At 48.8% G+C, this 17,013-nt stretch overlaps 1 protein-coding gene across 2 annotated transcripts in view; it reads left to right on the top strand.

The window, feature by feature from the left end:
- Positions 1-17,013, top strand: part of Rhbdl3 (rhomboid like 3) — a 45,748-nt gene that overhangs the window by 18,689 nt on the left and 10,046 nt on the right. For both annotated transcript variants that reach the window (XM_027924191.2, XM_027924192.2), the window contains 4 exons: positions 1,417-1,641; positions 5,462-5,610; positions 9,923-10,035; positions 16,002-16,102. In XM_027924191.2, the coding sequence (XP_027779992.1) occupies positions 1,417-1,641; positions 5,462-5,610; positions 9,923-10,035; positions 16,002-16,102 (588 nt within the window). The remainder of the gene's footprint in view (positions 1-1,416; positions 1,642-5,461; positions 5,611-9,922; positions 10,036-16,001; positions 16,103-17,013) is intronic.

Raw genomic sequence — 17,013 nt, forward strand, 5'->3', positions numbered from 1 at the left:
ACAGAGGGCTCAGGAGTGAGAAGGGGGCTCTGCAGAGGAGACTCCCACCACCTGGCCTGGTCTGAACCCAGATCCTCCCAGCTGTCCTCCTCCGACAAAGGCGCCGATCCCTGTGCCTTGCTCCGACCTGGTTCTCCTTGGCAGCTCTGCCCAGCTCCTTCCTTTAGGCCCAGCCCGATGTCTGCTGCTGGCCGGTGGCCCCAGGAATACATTGCTAATCCCCTCACTAGTTGGGTTCTGGGGATGGAAGAGCTGTGTCCGTAGGGTTTCTCCCCATGGGAAGGGTCTAGAGTGTGTCCCTGGAGTGTAGGGGAGAGGCTGCAGAGGCTTCTGGAGGCTGGAAGTCGGCAAGGCCACCTCTGGTCTCTGTGAGTCAGGATGACCTCTGCGCGAGGCAGCCAGAACTCTATGGGGGATGTGTCTGGGCTGCTGAGGATAGGGCCTGGCCTCTGTCTGGGCTCCACCCCCACCCTGGGCTCCATGGGCACTGCAGATAGCAGATAGGGCTGCTTGTCCCTTCCCTTTCTGCTGTGTCTGAGGACTCTGCTTCCTACTTATTCTTTCTTTCTCAGCGGATGTCACCTTTGCAGGGAAGCCCAGGCTGACCACCTCAGGACAAGTTGGGCTCCCTCTTGTGTGCTCTCATGGCAGCTGTCTTGCTGGTGACTTCTTTGTCCTGAGCACCATTGTACCCACCCTTTGCCCCTGGGTCTGGCAATGTGCCTGGCACTTAGTAATTGCTCAGCAAATTGTGATAGATGGATGATGAAGGAGTGAATGGAAAGAAGGTAAAAGTGAAATCAGGTACAGGCTCTGGATTTGAACTTGGTGGGTTCCTGAAACACTCTGTGCCTTAGTTTTCTATCTGGTAGAGCAGGAGTGTTCCTAGTCCTCATCTCACAGTTGTATCAAATGGGCCAAAACATGTAAAGTGCTTAGAATAGCCCCCCAAACATAATCAGAGGCCAGTGAGTGTTGCTTCATATGTGGTGCTGAGAATTGAACCCAGTACCTCACACATGCTAGGCAAGCGCTCTACCACTGAGCCACAACCACAGCCCCCTAATCAACTCTTTTTTTTTTTTTTTGGTACCAGGAATTGAACCCAGGGGCGCTGCTTAACCACTGAGCCACATCCCCAGCTCTTTTTTTATTTTCTTTTAAGACAAATTTCGCTAAGTTGCTTAGGGCCTTGCTAAGTTGCTGAGGCTGGCTTTGAACTTGTGATCTCCTGCCTCAGCCTCCTGAGTTGCATGGATTACAGACATGTGCCTGGCTCTAATCGACTCTTATAAAAAGAAAATGAAATGTGGAGTTGGGCCTGGTTTAAGGTACATGGTTACAGGGATACCGTTGGGCGGGGGGGTTCCCGGAGGTCCCAGCTCTGACCCTCTCCCCACCCTGTTTCCTGCACAGATGGGCAACAAGCGTTCCAACAGCTTCCGCCAGGCCATTTTGCAGGGCAACCGCAGGCTCAGCAGCAAGGCCCTGCTGGACGAGAAGGGGCTGAGCCTCTCACAGCGGCTGATCCGCCACGTGGCCTATGAGACCCTACCCCGGGAGATTGACCGCAAGTGGTACTACGACAGCTACACCTGCTGCCCCCCACCCTGGTTCATGATCACAGTCACCCTGCTGGAGGCAAGGACAAGGGTGGGGAAGGGGCTGCCCAGCCTTGGGAGAGCAGGGGAGGTGGGGATGAGAGGAGAGGAGCCAAGAGGATTCAGAGATCATGAAGGGGAGGAGGCACACCCCTCCAGCGAAGGATGAAGGTGGACTACAAAGATGTTCCAAAGGTTATCACTTCAAGCCATTTAAAAAAAAATGTTTAATTGTCGTTGAACCTTTATTTAATTTATTTATTTATATGCGGTGCTGAGAATTGAACCCTGTGCTTCCCACATGGCAGGCAAACGCTCTACCACTGAGCCACATCCGCAGCCCTTCAAGTAATTTTTGCTGTAGCCAAGTCCCCAGATGGCCACCCCTGCCAAAACAACGGGCAACAGAAACCGTGCGATTAGTTCATTGATTTGGTACATGGTTGCAGGGACACCAGTGTGGGGGTTTCCCCTGAGGCCCCTGAGTCAGCCAGGCAAACTCAGTCGAGTCCATTTATTTTAGTTCCTCCCCGATGGGCAAGGTGGACCAGTCATTGGCTCCCCTGGGACTCCATGTCCCACCTGTAAAGCGGGAGTAACCACACCCGCCCGCCGGCCTGTAGGAAGGATCCCTCTTTCAAGTGAAAGAAGGACTGGGGTGTTTTCTGAACACAAAAGCATCACACAAATACCTCTGGGAAGGAGTATTTGTGAACAAGTAAACGTGGGCTAAACATATTTTTAAAGAACATTCTCCCCTAAGAGAATCAGCCATACCTATTGTTATGCAAAAAAAAAATCTGCTTAGGCAACAGAGTTGGGAGATACTTTTTGCACCATGGAGCTCAGCTCTCATGGCTGTTCAACCCTGGCACTACTAAGCCCCCCTGCCCACCTCCAGTTCCTGATGAGTGCTTGACTTCCCTTTGATATTGCATGATCTCGCCGCGCTGTTCCTTTCCCGAAGCCTTGGGCCCGGTCATCGCCTCTGCGTCTGTCCTTGCAGAGTTCCTGCCTCATCAGATGGCAGGATGGCTCAGCTCCGTGGCATATTTCTTCTTCATCTTTTTGGTCAATCAGTCTGCTCTGTGGTTCAGAGCTCCTGTTTGTTGTTACGGCTTCCTCCAAGTACATATTGAAGTTGCAGGGTTTTTTTTTTTTTCCCTGAGATATTCTTGGACTCGTTCTTCCAGCGCTGACTGTATTGGTCTATTTATTAACTGCTATTTGAGGACCAATAATAATGAGATGCCTTGGAAGCTGTATTTGCTGCCAGGCCACCCGCATGGTGTGAGGTGGACGGAACAGCTTCTCAGAGAGCCCCGAGGAACACAGCTGCCAGCGCCTAAGCCATGCCCAGGCTGAGCCCAGCAGGTCTTAACCTGACACTAATTATAGCTTCCTTCTCTGAGTGTGTGCCAGGCACGAGGCTGGTTCCTTGTGTGCTTTATTACTTTTATTTTGGGTACTGGGGATTGAACCCAGGGGTGCTTTACCACTGAGCTATGTCCCCAGACCTTTTTATTATTTAGTTTAAGACAGGGTCTTGCTCAGTTACATAGGGCTTTATTAAATTGCTGAGGCTGACCTCAAACCTGGTGATCCTCCTGCCTCAGCCTCCTCAATCACTGGGATTACCAGTACTTTATCACTTTTAAACTTCATGACCATGCTGGAAATCTAGGTACCCATATCCAGATAAGGAAACCAAGACTAGAGAATTCAGATAATTTGCCCAAGTTGGTCCAGAGGTGTCAGATGTATCCAAAATTGGCTCAGATTTCCAGACACCTCAGCTACATGAACTTGAACTGCTAATTCAGAAGAAACCGGAAAATGCTCAAACAGCTGAAATAAACTGTCTCAGAGCCCTTCATGGGAAAGCCGAAGCCTTTTGTTTTACATACAGTTCTAGTAACCTGATTCTCTAATTCCATAATAGGTAGAAAATAGAACACAGAGGGGGGTGGTGTGCTACTACATAGGGGCCCAATGCTAGCAAGCAGTAAGAAGTTAACAGCTGGCAATCTGGCAGTGAGAGAAACAACAGAAGAGAAGGAAATTGAAAACTAGACCTGAGCCAGTGTGGTGTGCATGCCTGTAATCCCAGTGCCTCAGGAGGCTGAGGCAGGAGGATTTTGAGTTCAAAGTGAGCCTCAGCAACTTAGTGAGGACTTAGGCAACTCAGTGAGGACTTAGGCAACTCAGACGCTGTCTCAAAATTAAAAAAAAGGGCTAGGGATGTGGTTCAGTGGTTAATCCCCACTGGGTTCAATCCTCAGTACCAAATAGATAAATAAATAAATAAAGCCAGGTGCGGTGGCGCAAACCCATAATCCTAGTGTCTCAGGAGGCTGAGGCAGGAGGATCACAAGTTCAAAGCCAGCCTCAGCAAAACCAAGCTGTTAGGCAACTCAGTGAGACCCTGTCTCTAAATAAAATACAAAATAGGGCTGGGGATGTGGCTCAGTGGTTGAGTGCCCCTGAGTTCAAACCCCAGTACCTCCCCCTACAATAAATAAAATAAAATAAATAAATATTTAAAAAATAAAAAGCAGACCCAAGTCTTAAAGAATTTGGGACCATTTAGTATAGGAGTGAAAACACCGTCTCCTTTGATGGCTGGGGAAGAGGTCACTGTCTCAGCCCAGATCAGAACCTGAAACATCCTTAAAATGGTATTCATATGGTCTAAGAACACAGGGACACAAATGGTACATTTTAAAAAGAGTTTCAGGAAAAAAATAATAAGTCAAAATAAATACCCTTTTAGGGCTTAAATAAGTACATTTTTGTCATGTGCAGAATCAACTTACAAAGACAGTTGGTGAAGATGTGGAGAATCTAGAACCCTTGTGCACTGATGGTAGCAGTATAAAATAGTGCAGCCGCTGTGGAAAATACTCTGGTATTTATTTGAAAAATTAAACACGATGCAGCAATTCCACTTCTGAGTGTATACCAAATGAATCAAAAGCAGGGACAAGAAGAGGTATTTGTATGCCCATGGCCATAGAACAGTATGCACAACAGCTCAAATGTGGAGGCCTCCCAGACATCCATGGATAGATGAATGGATAAACAGAATGTGGTAGATCCATACAATGGAGTATTATTTAGCCTTTAAGAGGAAGGACATTCTGACACGTGTCACAACATGGGTGAACTTGAAAACATCATGCTCAGTCAAATAAGCCCATCCCAGAAGGAGAAGGACTTGTGATTCTATTCTATATATATGAGACAGTTAGGGTAGTCACGCTCATGGAGACAGAAAGTGGAATGGTGGTTGTCCAAGGCTGGAGTGAGGGGAATGGGGAATTGGTGTTTAGTGGTTGTAGAGTTTCAGGTTTGCAAGATGAAAGGAGTTCTGTGGATGGGTGGTGGTGACAGTAGCACATGTGAATGTACTTAATGCTACCAAACTGAGCACTGAAAAACTGGTTAAGATGGTAAATAGATGGTAGATTATATGTGGATTTCACCACAATTTTTTTTTTTTTTTGGTGGTACTGGGCAAGCACTCTACCACTGAGCTGCATCCCCAGTCCCTACAATACTACATGGAATGGGTGAGTGAATGATTACTAGAATTACAGTTAAAATCCTCCAAATCTGCCTGTGTAGGAATTGTGGACAAAGACACCACGTGACTATGTTAGGAGCATTGAACACAAAAAGATCAACCAGAAGTAGGTTGAGGCCTGGCTGGCCATTGAGCGGGGTGCTGGCTGTGAGGTGTCTTTCCTTCTCTGAGGAAGGAACCCCTGGTGTGGTTCCCAGTGTCCATCAGCACACGGATGGGTCCTGGGCAGTCCCATTCCTAGTGACAGGTCCTTTCTATTCTGTGCTTCATCCAGGTTGCCTTCTTCATCTACAATGGAGTATCACTGAATCAATTTGTGCTGCAGGTGACCCATCCTCGTTACCTGAAGAACTCCCTGGTCTACCACCCCCGGCTCCGAGCACAGGCTTGGCGCTACCTGACATACATCTTCATGCATGCAGGGTGAGCTCCTGTCTTCCTATTTTCCCTAAAGGGAAATAGTGGTCCAAACACTGGGGTTGAAAATTGTACACACACACACACACAATTTGGCAGTACTGGGGATCGAACCCAGGACTTTGAACAGGCTAGGCAAGTGCTCTACCACTGAGCTACATCCCCTGAGGCCCTGAAATTGATTTTTTAGTTTATTTTTATCCACTTGGATACAGGATTTGAGATGGCTGCTTGAAGCTTATCTAATACCAAAATGCACAGGTCAGTTATTGAGAGAGTGTGGGAAAGGGAAAACAGGGGAACGCTAAAAAGCCAGAGGAGAGATTAGCACAGACTCGCATAGCACACAAGTCTGTGTGTTTGCTAGAGGTAGGTTGAAAGTTTGTCCTGGGCTCCTGGTAGCCAAAGCAAGGAGGGACATGGGATCAGCTGCCAGGCTCATGTATGTGTTAGTGTCCCCATTAGTGAAATAAAGGAATAATTTATTAGAATCACCTTCTTCCCAAAGTGGTCTCCAGGTGTGGTGAGGAACTTTGGAAATATTCATAATTTCTGTTAACAGAGCCCCAAGGCCTCTTTTGGAGCTATAGTGCAATCATTTCTCATTGGCACTTTTTTTAAAAAATTTATTTATTTATTTTAGTTTTCGGCAGACACAACATCTTTGTTTGTATGTGGTGCTGAGGATCGAACCCGGGCCTTAGGCATGCCAGGCGAGCGCGCTACCGCTTGAGCCACATCCCCAACCCCTCTCATTGGCACTTTTTAAAAAAATATGTATTTTTTAGTTGTAGTTGGACACAATACCTTTATTTTATTTATTTTTATGTGGTGCTGAGGATCAAACCCAGTGCCTCACACGTGCTAGGCAAGCACTCTATCACTGAGCTACAACCCCAGCCTTCATTGGCATTTTTTAAAATACCTTTATTTTATTTATTCATTCTATTTTTTTTTTCTTTTTAGGTACTGGGGATTGAACTCAGGGGCACTGAACCACTGAGCCACACCCCCAGCCCTATTTTGTATTTTATTTAGAGACAGGATCTCACTGAGTTGCTTAGCACCTTGCCATTTCTGAGGCTGGCTTTGAACTTGTGATCCTTCTGCCTCGGCCTCCAGAGCCGCTGGGATTACTGGTGTGTGCCACCGCGCCCGGCTATTTATTCATTTTTTATGTGGTGCTGAGGATGGAACCCAGCACCACCCAATGCTAGGTAAGCGTGGTGGCACTGAGCCCCAGCCCCAGCCCCTCTCACTGGCACTTCTTACCATAGGATAAGGACTCACGAGCAGTTCAGGTGACCACCCAGGTCCAAATGCCAGAACGGCAGCAATCTTGGCCAGAGAATGTTCTTAGGGTAGAAGCCCCAAGTTGGGAAAACAGAGACCCCGGGCACCAGCCTTGGTGGGGTCTCCTGCAGCCCCTCCCATGTAGTGAAGGAGCTCACTCCTAGCCGGGAAAATGCCTAGGGATGCCTGAGTTAGGGGGGAAATGGAAAGATCCCCCAAGCCCTACATCCCTCCATAGCAGGAACAAGAGCCCACCCCTATCTGCTGCCCCGGCTGGAGAGGTTGCTCTAGGGTGAGGAATACCTCAGTGTAATTGCTGAGGCATGTCACCATTCTCAGCCAAGAAGGACCATTGGTTGAGGCTGTTCCCCTGCCAGTCCTGCCCTGCACGGGGCTGAGGAGCAGAGGGAGGGAGTATCATGCTTCAGCTTCTCATGAATCAAGCTCCAGAGACCACAGAAACTGGGGTTTTCCTGCTTGGGCTCCCCAAGCCTGTGGCTGCACATGGGGTGGGACTGACGACAAGCTTTATTTTCAGGGCTGCCCTCTGACCTTTCCTGGCCCCACAGAATGAGGGAGAAAAAAAGCCAATGCCTCCAAAGCCACCTCTCCCCTTTTCTTTGCCTCCTGATGCTAAGAGCAGTGTCCTACGGCAGACAGGGCACAGATGTCCTCCACTGGGGCGCCCAGGGTGGCCTTGGGCCTTTTGCCAACAGTTGCTTCTCAGGAGGCCTTGCCTGCCAAGGGAGAGCCTGTGAGGGGATTCTCCAAGTCTGTGGGTTTTGAGGAAAGGGCTCTTGGTGTGGGTATAGTAGACAAGAGATAGGAACAGCTGGTCAGTACTTAGGGAGGTCCGAGCAAGGTGACCTATTATTGAGAGACCCTGTGAGCCTAGGAATCCAAAAGTCATCATGTGGAGAAGAAAGAGTAGGAGCCCCGGGTTTTCCTTACCTGGCCTCTTCTAGTCTCAAGTTCTTAGACTGTGAAATGAGGGCCCCAGAAAATCTCTCAGCTTAGTGACTGTGACCCTGTCACCAGCCTCTTTCCAGTGAGTTTTCCTGGTATTTCTCATCTCCACAAAATCTTTGCTAGCCCAGTCCCGTAGTGCCCTCCTGAATAACCAGGTGCCCATGTGTGTCCTCCATGTAGCCCAGGCAGGGCTCTGCAGACCAGGAGCAGGGCTGTGACCAGGGCCAGGGCCCAGCCTCCTTGTTACGGACTGTTACACCATAACTGGAACCTTCCCTGGGGAGCTGTCCATGTGCTGTAGGCTCAGTTTAAATGAGATAATGGATGTTAAAATGCTTTGTAAACTTGAAAGCTGCGCATTGATTTAATAATAGTAATGTTACGATCTTTTCTGGTAATACATGGACTTGGCTAGACACCCTATGCTTTTGGCGACATGATCTGGCCCCAGATGAGTAGGAGTGTGCAATGAAAGGTATTCACAGAGTAAGGAAGCTTGGGGTCTCTCTCCCCTCAAAAGATAAAACTCCCTGGAGAATGTCAGAGTGGAAGGTCCCTTTTTACACGAGGAAGAAACCTCCTCCACAGGTCATTTTCTTCTCTGGGGTTTGTTTGTTTTTGCCTATAGTGGAGATTGAACCCTGGGGTGTTCTGCCACTAAGCTTCATTCCCAGCACTATTTATTTATTCATTTAGGTACCAGAACTGTACCTGGGACGCTTAACCACTGAGCCACATCCTGAGCCCTTTTTTTAAATTTTGAGACAGGGTCTCCCTAAGTTGCTCAGGGCCTCTCTATGTTGGTGAGACTGGCTTCGAACTCACAGCTCTGCCTCAGTCTTACAAGTTGCTGGGATTATGGGCATATGTCACCGTGCCTGGCTCAATATTTAATTTAATTTTATTTTTTGGGGGGAGGGTACCAGGGATTGAACTTGGGGGCACTCAAACACTGAACCACACATCCCCAGTCCTTTTAAAGTCAGGGTCTCACTGAGTTGCTTGGTGCCTTGCTAAGTTGCTAAGACTGCCTTTGAACTAACTCATGATCCTCCTGCCTCAGTTTCCCGGGTTGATGGAATTACAGGTGTATAATACCACACCCAACTCGATTTTTAAATATTTTTTTAAGTAACTTTTTTTTTTTTTAAGAGAGAGTGAGAGAGACAGAGAGAATTTTTTAATATTTATTTTTTAGCTTTCAGCGGACACAACATCTTTGTTTGTATGTGGTGCTGAGGATCGAACCTGGGCTGCATGCATGCCAGGTGAGCGCGCTACCGCTTGAGCCACATTCCCAGCCCTCGATTTTTTAACTTTTGAGACAGGGTCTTGCTGTGTTGCCTAGGCTGGCCTTGAACTTGAGATCTTCCTGCCTTAGCTTCCCAAGTAGCTGAGATTACAGGTGGGTGACACCAATCCCAGCTCCCCTATGAGACTTCAAAGGAAAGATTTAAATTACTAAATTACAGGAGATCTCTTTAATACTTGCACTTATTTTGAGACCATCTTTCTCTTTCAATATCAGTAGTTCTTGTGTATAACAAGTTAGAACAAATAAATAAATAAAATTTTAAAAATATAATAGAGAAGGACTGAGGATGTGGCTCAGTGGCAGAGCGCTTAGTAAGCATGTGAGGGGCCCTGTGTTCAATCTCAGTACTACACACACAAATACGAGAGAAAGTCAGAGTGACCACAGGGCCTGGTGAATGAAGGGGAGCAGTCAGGTAGGTTGGAGACCTAGCCACTAACTAGCCGTCTAAGGCATTTACTGCCTTCTCTGAGCTGTGGCTTATGCATGGACCCATGGAGCTGCTAGATGTGGTTAGTCCCTCTCATGGTGGCAGGTACAGATACTGCCAGTCACCACCTTGTCCATGTGCTTCTGTCCACTGGAAGGGCTACTCTTTCCAAGATGGTCTGTCTGCATTGTCATTCCTCCTCCCAGATCATGAGCTCCTCAAAGGTAGAGACAGTGTTCTTCCCTCCTGGATCCCCAGCATCTGGGCACACTGTGTTGAATGAATGAATGAATGGATGTGGTCTGTCACAGGGTAGAACACCTGGCACTCAACGTGGTGCTGCAGCTGCTGGTGGGGGTGCCTCTGGAGATGGTGCACGGAGCGACCCGCATTGGGCTTGTGTACGTGGCCGGTGTCGTGGCAGGTAGGCCTGTGGGCCCCGCGTCCAAGGGGTAAGCCTCACCAGGTGGGCTGAGGGAGGGTGGGCCGTGGTCTGATGGGTGTGATCAGCCCCAGGCTTCCGGAGCGCACACAGGCTCCTTATCACCAAAGCTCCTGTCTCAGAGGCAGACCCTTCTGGAAGGCTGGAAGGGGACAGCCACCTGGAGCGGGAGGTGTGTCAGGGTAAAGGGGAGAGGGCAGGATTTGGAACTGGCTGACTGGCTTTCAGTTTCTGCCCTGCCATGTGGGAGCCACGGGAGCTCTGGGAAATCCCTGAACCTCTCTTGGTCCTATTAAGTTTGGAGAGGGAACTAATGAGATCTGCCTGTAGGGTCCCTGAGGGGCTGGAGTGAGGCAACAAATGGAATAAGGGTGCTGCATAATCTGCAAGGGTGCAGCCAGGTCACTGAGAGGGCATCGGAGGTGTGGGTAGAGGCGGCACCTGCCTGGCCAAGGTAGCACTTGAACCCAAAGGGAGGTCTTACCTCTTCCTGTACCAGCCACAGACCCCTTGACTGACCCACTGCAGACAGAAGAGTCTGGCCTTTGAGGCAGTGGCCCTCTGGAGGAGTCAGGCCTCTGCCTTCTTCCTATTCTGCCTGTGGGAGCAGGGACGGGGCAAAAGACTGGGGAGACCAGAGCTGATTTTTTTTAGGAACGGTTTCACCCATCTGGTTTCTGAACACAGGGATCTCCCTTGTGAAGTTTCCAACTTTATTGCTGGCTTTCTTTTCTTTTCTTTTTTAAACAAGTTTTGCCGCCTCAGCTCTTCAGCTTGACAGCTGTGCCCAGGGGAGCTTTGTGTGTATGTTTAAGTAAGATCTTAATCCTTTCTGAGTGGCATTAAAGTCGCCATCAGGAGAGTAGGGCAGCTTCAGCCTTGTAAACCACCGGCAGGCAGGGACCCTTGGTGGTGACTGATGTGGTCTTAGAAATTGAAGAGGGAAGGGTCCTAACCCCCACACATGGGGCTGGTCCTAGGAGATTCTCCCTGCACCATCTCCATCTCTCCTATGGGTGGCCAGAACCTTCGACCTTGGACAGCACCTACTGCCCTTCCCAGAATCCAGCAGCTACCAAATCTCTCACAAAGGCCATGGTGCAATTCAAGGACAGCCTTGGCAACTTAGCAAGACCCTGTCTCAAAATATAAAATAGAAAGGGCTGGGGGATGTGGCTCAGTGGTAGGGAGTCTCTGGGTGCAATCCCAGTACCCCCCCCCCAAAAAAAAAGAGCCGATGAGTACCTCTATGTTCTAGACTTGTTCAGCCACCCACAACCCCCATCCTGACATCTGGGAATTTATAACCACTTTTTCCATACCCAGAGTCCCAGATGTTAAATGGAGAGGAACAGGGAAGACATTCGTAACACTTGCAGTTCGCAGTCAATTACATGGGAATGCCAATAACCTGGAAGACAGAAATAAGATTCAAAATGACTCAGACCTCACCCAAAACAGATGACACACGGTAGGAGACAGTGCGGAAATCACTTCCCAGTGATGTCACTGCAGAGTGGGAAGCTACACAGACTGAAGCACAGGGCTCATCAAGTAAATGTGAGGGTGTGGGGCTGTAGCTACCAGCCAAGGGCACACCGTGTTCTGTCGGAGTCATTGATCCAGACCAAAGGGCATTCTGGTTGCCACGTATAGCTTGTCATTGATCTCCAGGATTGAGTTGATTGATCTGCCTGGGCTGGTCCCCCTCTTCCGCCTCCATTCCCCTCCTCTAAGAGGGAACCTTTTTGCAGATAGCTGGACTTCAACTGGATAGCCGGTAGTTATCAGTGCCTCCCATGTGAGGCTATAATTAATCCTCACAACCCACCCACACAGGGCAGGTACCAGGACTCTCCACCTGGTGCATACAGAAACCTCATTTTAGACTCCTAGGGGTGCAGCTCAGTGGTTAAAGTGTTTGATGTGTGGGCAGTCCCTAGAGGCTGAGGATATAGCTCAGTGGTAGAACACTTGCCTAGCATGCACAAGGCCCTGAGTTTGATTCCCCAGTATTGCAAAAAAGAACGGGGAAAAAAAATGTTTTAAAATAATATGTGGAAGGCCCTTGATTCAGTCCCCAACACCAGAAAAAAAAATGAAGAAGCATAGATAAGTGACCCCCAAGAAGACACAGACTGCACATGGTAGAGCTGGGCTTACACCCTTTAAACACTACCACAGTATGAAGAGAACTAGAAGGTAGGCCTTGTCCTTTGTGCAGGTAATTTATTATCAGAAATCAAGGGCAAGCCCGCACGGTAGCTCAGGCCTGTAATTCCAGCAGTTTAGGAAGCTGAGGCACTAAGCAACTCAGTGAGACCCTGCCTCTAAATAAAATACAAAATAGGGCTGAGGATGGGGCTCAGTAATTGAGTGCCTCTGAGTTCAATCCCAGATACAAAAAAAAAAAAAAAAAAAAAGAAATCAAAAGAGGCCTTAAATAGGAATCTAGCCCTCCTCCCTAATGTCTCTAATTCCTGCTGAATGAAAGCATTCCAAACCCAAGGCCCTCTTGTTTTGTAACATGGAGGCTGACTTCTGGGGTGTACAGATGGTGCTCCAGCCATGTGATACAGACTGTTGTTTATGTATGCCATCACCTGTATTCACAACAGTCCTGTGTTGTCACCCCTACGCTACCGGCAGGTCAGTGAGGTTAAATGGCTTATTCTATTTGCCAAGCTTAGAAGTAGTAGAGCTGGGGTGGAGCCCTGTGCTTCTAGCCAACATCTGACGTGAATATGTCACTTGTTTATGGCTAAGAATTATGGAGCTGACAGTCTAAGTACTTTGAAAACCAGTACTTTCGATACATCACCAACCTTTTATTATAGATTATATGGATTTTAAGCCACATGTGCATCCCCAGAGCCTGGCACCTGTTAGGCAATAAATATTTGTAAAGTAAATGAAGAATACATGAATACAGTTACATGGCTTAGGGGCTGGGGTCGTAGCTCAGTGGTAGAGTGCTTGCCTAGCATGTGTGAGGCACTGGGTTCCATTCTTAGCGCCACATATAAATAAACAAAATAAAGCTCCATTGGCAATTAAAAAAATATGTTAAAAAAAAAGTTACATTGCTTAAAGGTAGATGTTCTACCAGTTGTTGCTTGGATTGTTTTAATGGCCAAGGGAGATGCTGGAGAACACCTGCCTTAAAACTTTCCAGCCTAAATTACTGCACCTGTGCCTTATGGTGAGGTCACCATGGACCCAGAATGTTTTTTTGGAAAACACGTAACCCTGAGTAAAACCTGCCCCTTAATCTGCTGCAGTGTAGAGAATGGATGTCACTCTAGTTTGCAGTTCTTTCCCAGTCCTCTGTCCCCACAACCTCCTTGGAATTTGTACTGGCCTTATGAGCATGTCATCCATGAGGTTCACAGTGCTTATGAAGGAACCCTGCTTGGCCCTCATGTCCTGCCCCTGGTAGCCTTTATTACTTTATTTATATGCACACATCCCTGTGTTTGTGTTTGATGCCAGTCTCTCTATCCCTGGCTGATCTGTAGGAGCCTTAGGAAGGTCTGGGCAGGTGGGGCTAGGTAGTTACCTTCAAGGTTCCAGAACCATGATCTCAGCCTTGGTCCTGGATCTTGGGACAGACCTGGGATCATTGAATTTCCTCTCTGGAAGGAATGCTCCAGGACCCTCCAGTGGGTGGCAAGCTTTTCTATCCAGTCCCCACCCCATTCAGTCTAAGCAGTTCCCTCCATATGTTAGGGGACCCCTGGAAAGGTTTCTTTGGAAAAGGGGATTTTACTGCTTACAATTTGGAAAGCCTTAGACCTCACATTTTGTAAATGTGAAAACTAAAGCCCAGAGAATCCAGGGTCATACAGCTAGCCAGCTGCACCACTATCCCATATTCCTGCCACCATCCCAAATTGACCCCTGGCTCTGGGGTCAGCACTCTAAACCATGGGTTGGGTGAGGGAAAGGTCAGCATTGTGCAGGCTTGACCCTGGCAAGCGCCCTCCCATGCCTGGAGTTGCCCTGACTCCTGCCTCTGGGCCCCTGGTAGACCAGGCTGGGCGGGAGGAGAGAGCAGGTTTGCTAGGACCTGCGGGAGGAAAGGAGCCAGCCCAGGGAGGCTGGGGCTTCCTCTGTCCAAATGGTAATTAATGAGGAGCGGCTTGGGCAGCCAGCCCTGTGCAGCCCTGCAATGCAGCCTTCTCAGACGGTGCTCCAGAAGAGAGCGTGGGAATCCTTTGTCATGCAGATCCTGCTGCCTGTTTGTTTGCCACCCCGGGATTTTTCTTTCTTCCTTCTTGTTATATATGGCTGACCCCATAGCAAGGCCATTAAAAAAAGAAGACAAGGAAGAAGAAAAAGAAAAGAAAGTTATCTGACAATAGATCAATACCTAATTAAAGCCGGAGGGAAGGCATGAAAGGCAGGAAGAAAGATTTATAGTTGCCCTGGGAGGGGAGAAGGACTTGGGAGTCCTCAGTTCAGGACAGTTTGGTCCCCCTCCCACCCCCCACCCCCCCAGTGATGACATCTCCCTTGAGACCAAGGAATTGGTAGTGGGGATTCCTTCCTTCCCTGAAGGATCTCAGTGAATGCAGAAGACTTGAGAGGGCTGGACAGAGGCAGGTGACCTGACCATGTCAAGGTCAGGCAGCTAGCTCTCTGTGTCCAGGTCCAGATGGTTGGGTGCCCTTGTTCCTGGGCTAGGCCCAGTTTTCTTCCAGAGGGATCCTCCACCCTATAGAGCCTGCAGAATTCCGCTTTCTGCCAGTGCCCCCCTCTCTCCGGTGGCTAATTGGCTCATGAGCCTGCGGGCATTTTCCAGTGGTGATTTCTGCACACTCACCCAGGCCAGCCACAGCTCATCCTCTATGCCGTGGACTCTACCTCCTAGTTATTTTTAGTCTCTTGTGTCCTTCCCTGGAAGCCAAAGCATTGATCACACTTAAATGAGACCAGAACAATAAATTTCCCATCTCCTCTCTGCCCAGCTTCCCTCCTCCAGGACAAAAGTTTGTCATCCCCTAAACCAAGAGAACTGTAGACCTCCCTTTCCCCCAGAGAGTGTGACATCATCTCTTTTTCTTCCTGGGGGACTTTTCAAGGACATTTTTTCCTCCAGAGAAGCCCTACTTGGGAGATTCTGTTGGCCTTTTGTGATTTAGCTCAGCTGGAGAGAGGTGGGTGGTGAAGCTCTGCAGGTTTCTAGATGCAGCTCATTAGAAGTAGCCATGGGGAAGGCAGGGACAGCCTCTTGTACCAGGTTGGAGGGTGGCTGCCAAGAGCACTGGCTTTGGTCAAGACCACAGGTTTGGGGCTAGGACTGTAGGTCGATGGTGGAGTGCTTGATTAGTAGACATGAAGCCCTGGGTTGGATCCCCAACACTGCAAAAAGAAGGAAAGAAAGAAAGAAAGAGGAATACGGGTTTTGGGTTTTGTATCAGGCAGACCTGGCTCAAATCCTGGGTCCAGCACTTCCCACCAGGGGTCTCTGGGCTCAGAGCCTTTCCTCATCTCTAAAGCAAGGTCATTAGCACCTGCATCAAAGGGTGGTCTTCAGGGTCTGACCCAGTGTTCACTGCAGGGCAGCTGTTTCCATGATAACTGCTGTTATTGGTTTCACTGCTGTTCCCAACCCCAATGCCACCTCAGTGTTAGGCAGAGGCTAGGATGAGAGGCAGGTGATACGGGTTGTAACCCAAGTTCCATCTTGGGCAGGTCACCTCCCTTCTTGGAGTCTTGGTTTTCTATCTGTAAAATGAATAGGCTGAACCAAGTGGTCTTTTCGGCCATAAACCAATCCTCTGGGAAATCCATAGGAGGCTCCAAGGCAACCTAGTATCAGGAAGAGGACATGGAGCCTCTTGCTATAGGGTCTTCCTGCCCAGGCAGCCGACTCGGAGGGCCAGGGCCGGGGTGGGCAACCGAGTCCAGCATTCTTACGAACTCCTTCTCTTTTTCTGAACCAGGGTCCTTGGCTGTGTCTGTGGCTGACATGACCGCACCGGTAGTGGGCTCTTCCGGAGGGGTGTATGCCCTCGTCTCTGCCCATCTGGCAAACATCGTCATGGTGAGACCCTTCTGCTCCCACATGTCTCCCTTCCTCTCCTCTGCTGCCACTGGACCTGGCCATTAATCCACTGGAGCTGGCCCAGCCCAGACCTGTCAAGTGCCAGCTGGACGGGAGCAGGGTTCACAAACACCCTTCCCCCTCCACAGGCCCATCTCAGTGGAGTCCCTCCCATACCCATTTATATTTTCTCCATAGCTTTGCCTTGGCCTATGAATGTACCCAACTCTTTCCCATTCAGTGACTTAGAAAAAGTGTTAAAATTTGGCCACTACTGTGTACAATCTTTGGAATGCCTTGTTTGTCAAAAGTTCGTTAAAAAGTCAAAGGGCCTTAGAGATTATTTCTCCAAAAGTATCAAATAGGAAAAGAGGTTCTGAGAGGTTAAGTGATTTGTCCAAAGTCATAACCAAATTGGTTGCAAAAACCAAGACTTGAAGCCACATCTCCTGACAGCCAATCAAGTGTTGCTCCCCTGTGCCAGCCCTTCATGTGGTGAAGCACCCTTCCGGTTCCCACTCTCTTCTGCCTCTTCCTGAAGGGCAGTGCTGTGTGATGGGTAAGAGGAGGGGCTCTGGAGTCAGACAGCCTGGATCTGACTCCCAGCTACCCACTTCCTAGAGGGTGACCTTGGGCAACTTATTTAATCTCTTTGGGCCTCGATTTCTATGTCCATGGAATGAAATGATACATAATAAATGAGGTAAAGTAAGAATAAGCAGGCTGGGGATACAGCTCAGTTGGGTAGAGTGCTTGCCTTGCATGCACAAGACCCTGGGTTCAATCCCCAGCACCACACACACACACACACACAAAAAGAATAATCACTGAAAATAAATGTTAACCTAATGTCTCCATTCCTCCTGGAAGAGGTTCAGACTAGACTCAACCTGCAGGGCAAGAAATTGGGA

Source organism: Marmota flaviventris, chromosome 17 (assembly GCF_047511675.1).
Source record: "Marmota flaviventris isolate mMarFla1 chromosome 17, mMarFla1.hap1, whole genome shotgun sequence".
Lineage (NCBI taxonomy): Eukaryota > Metazoa > Chordata > Mammalia > Rodentia > Sciuridae > Marmota > Marmota flaviventris.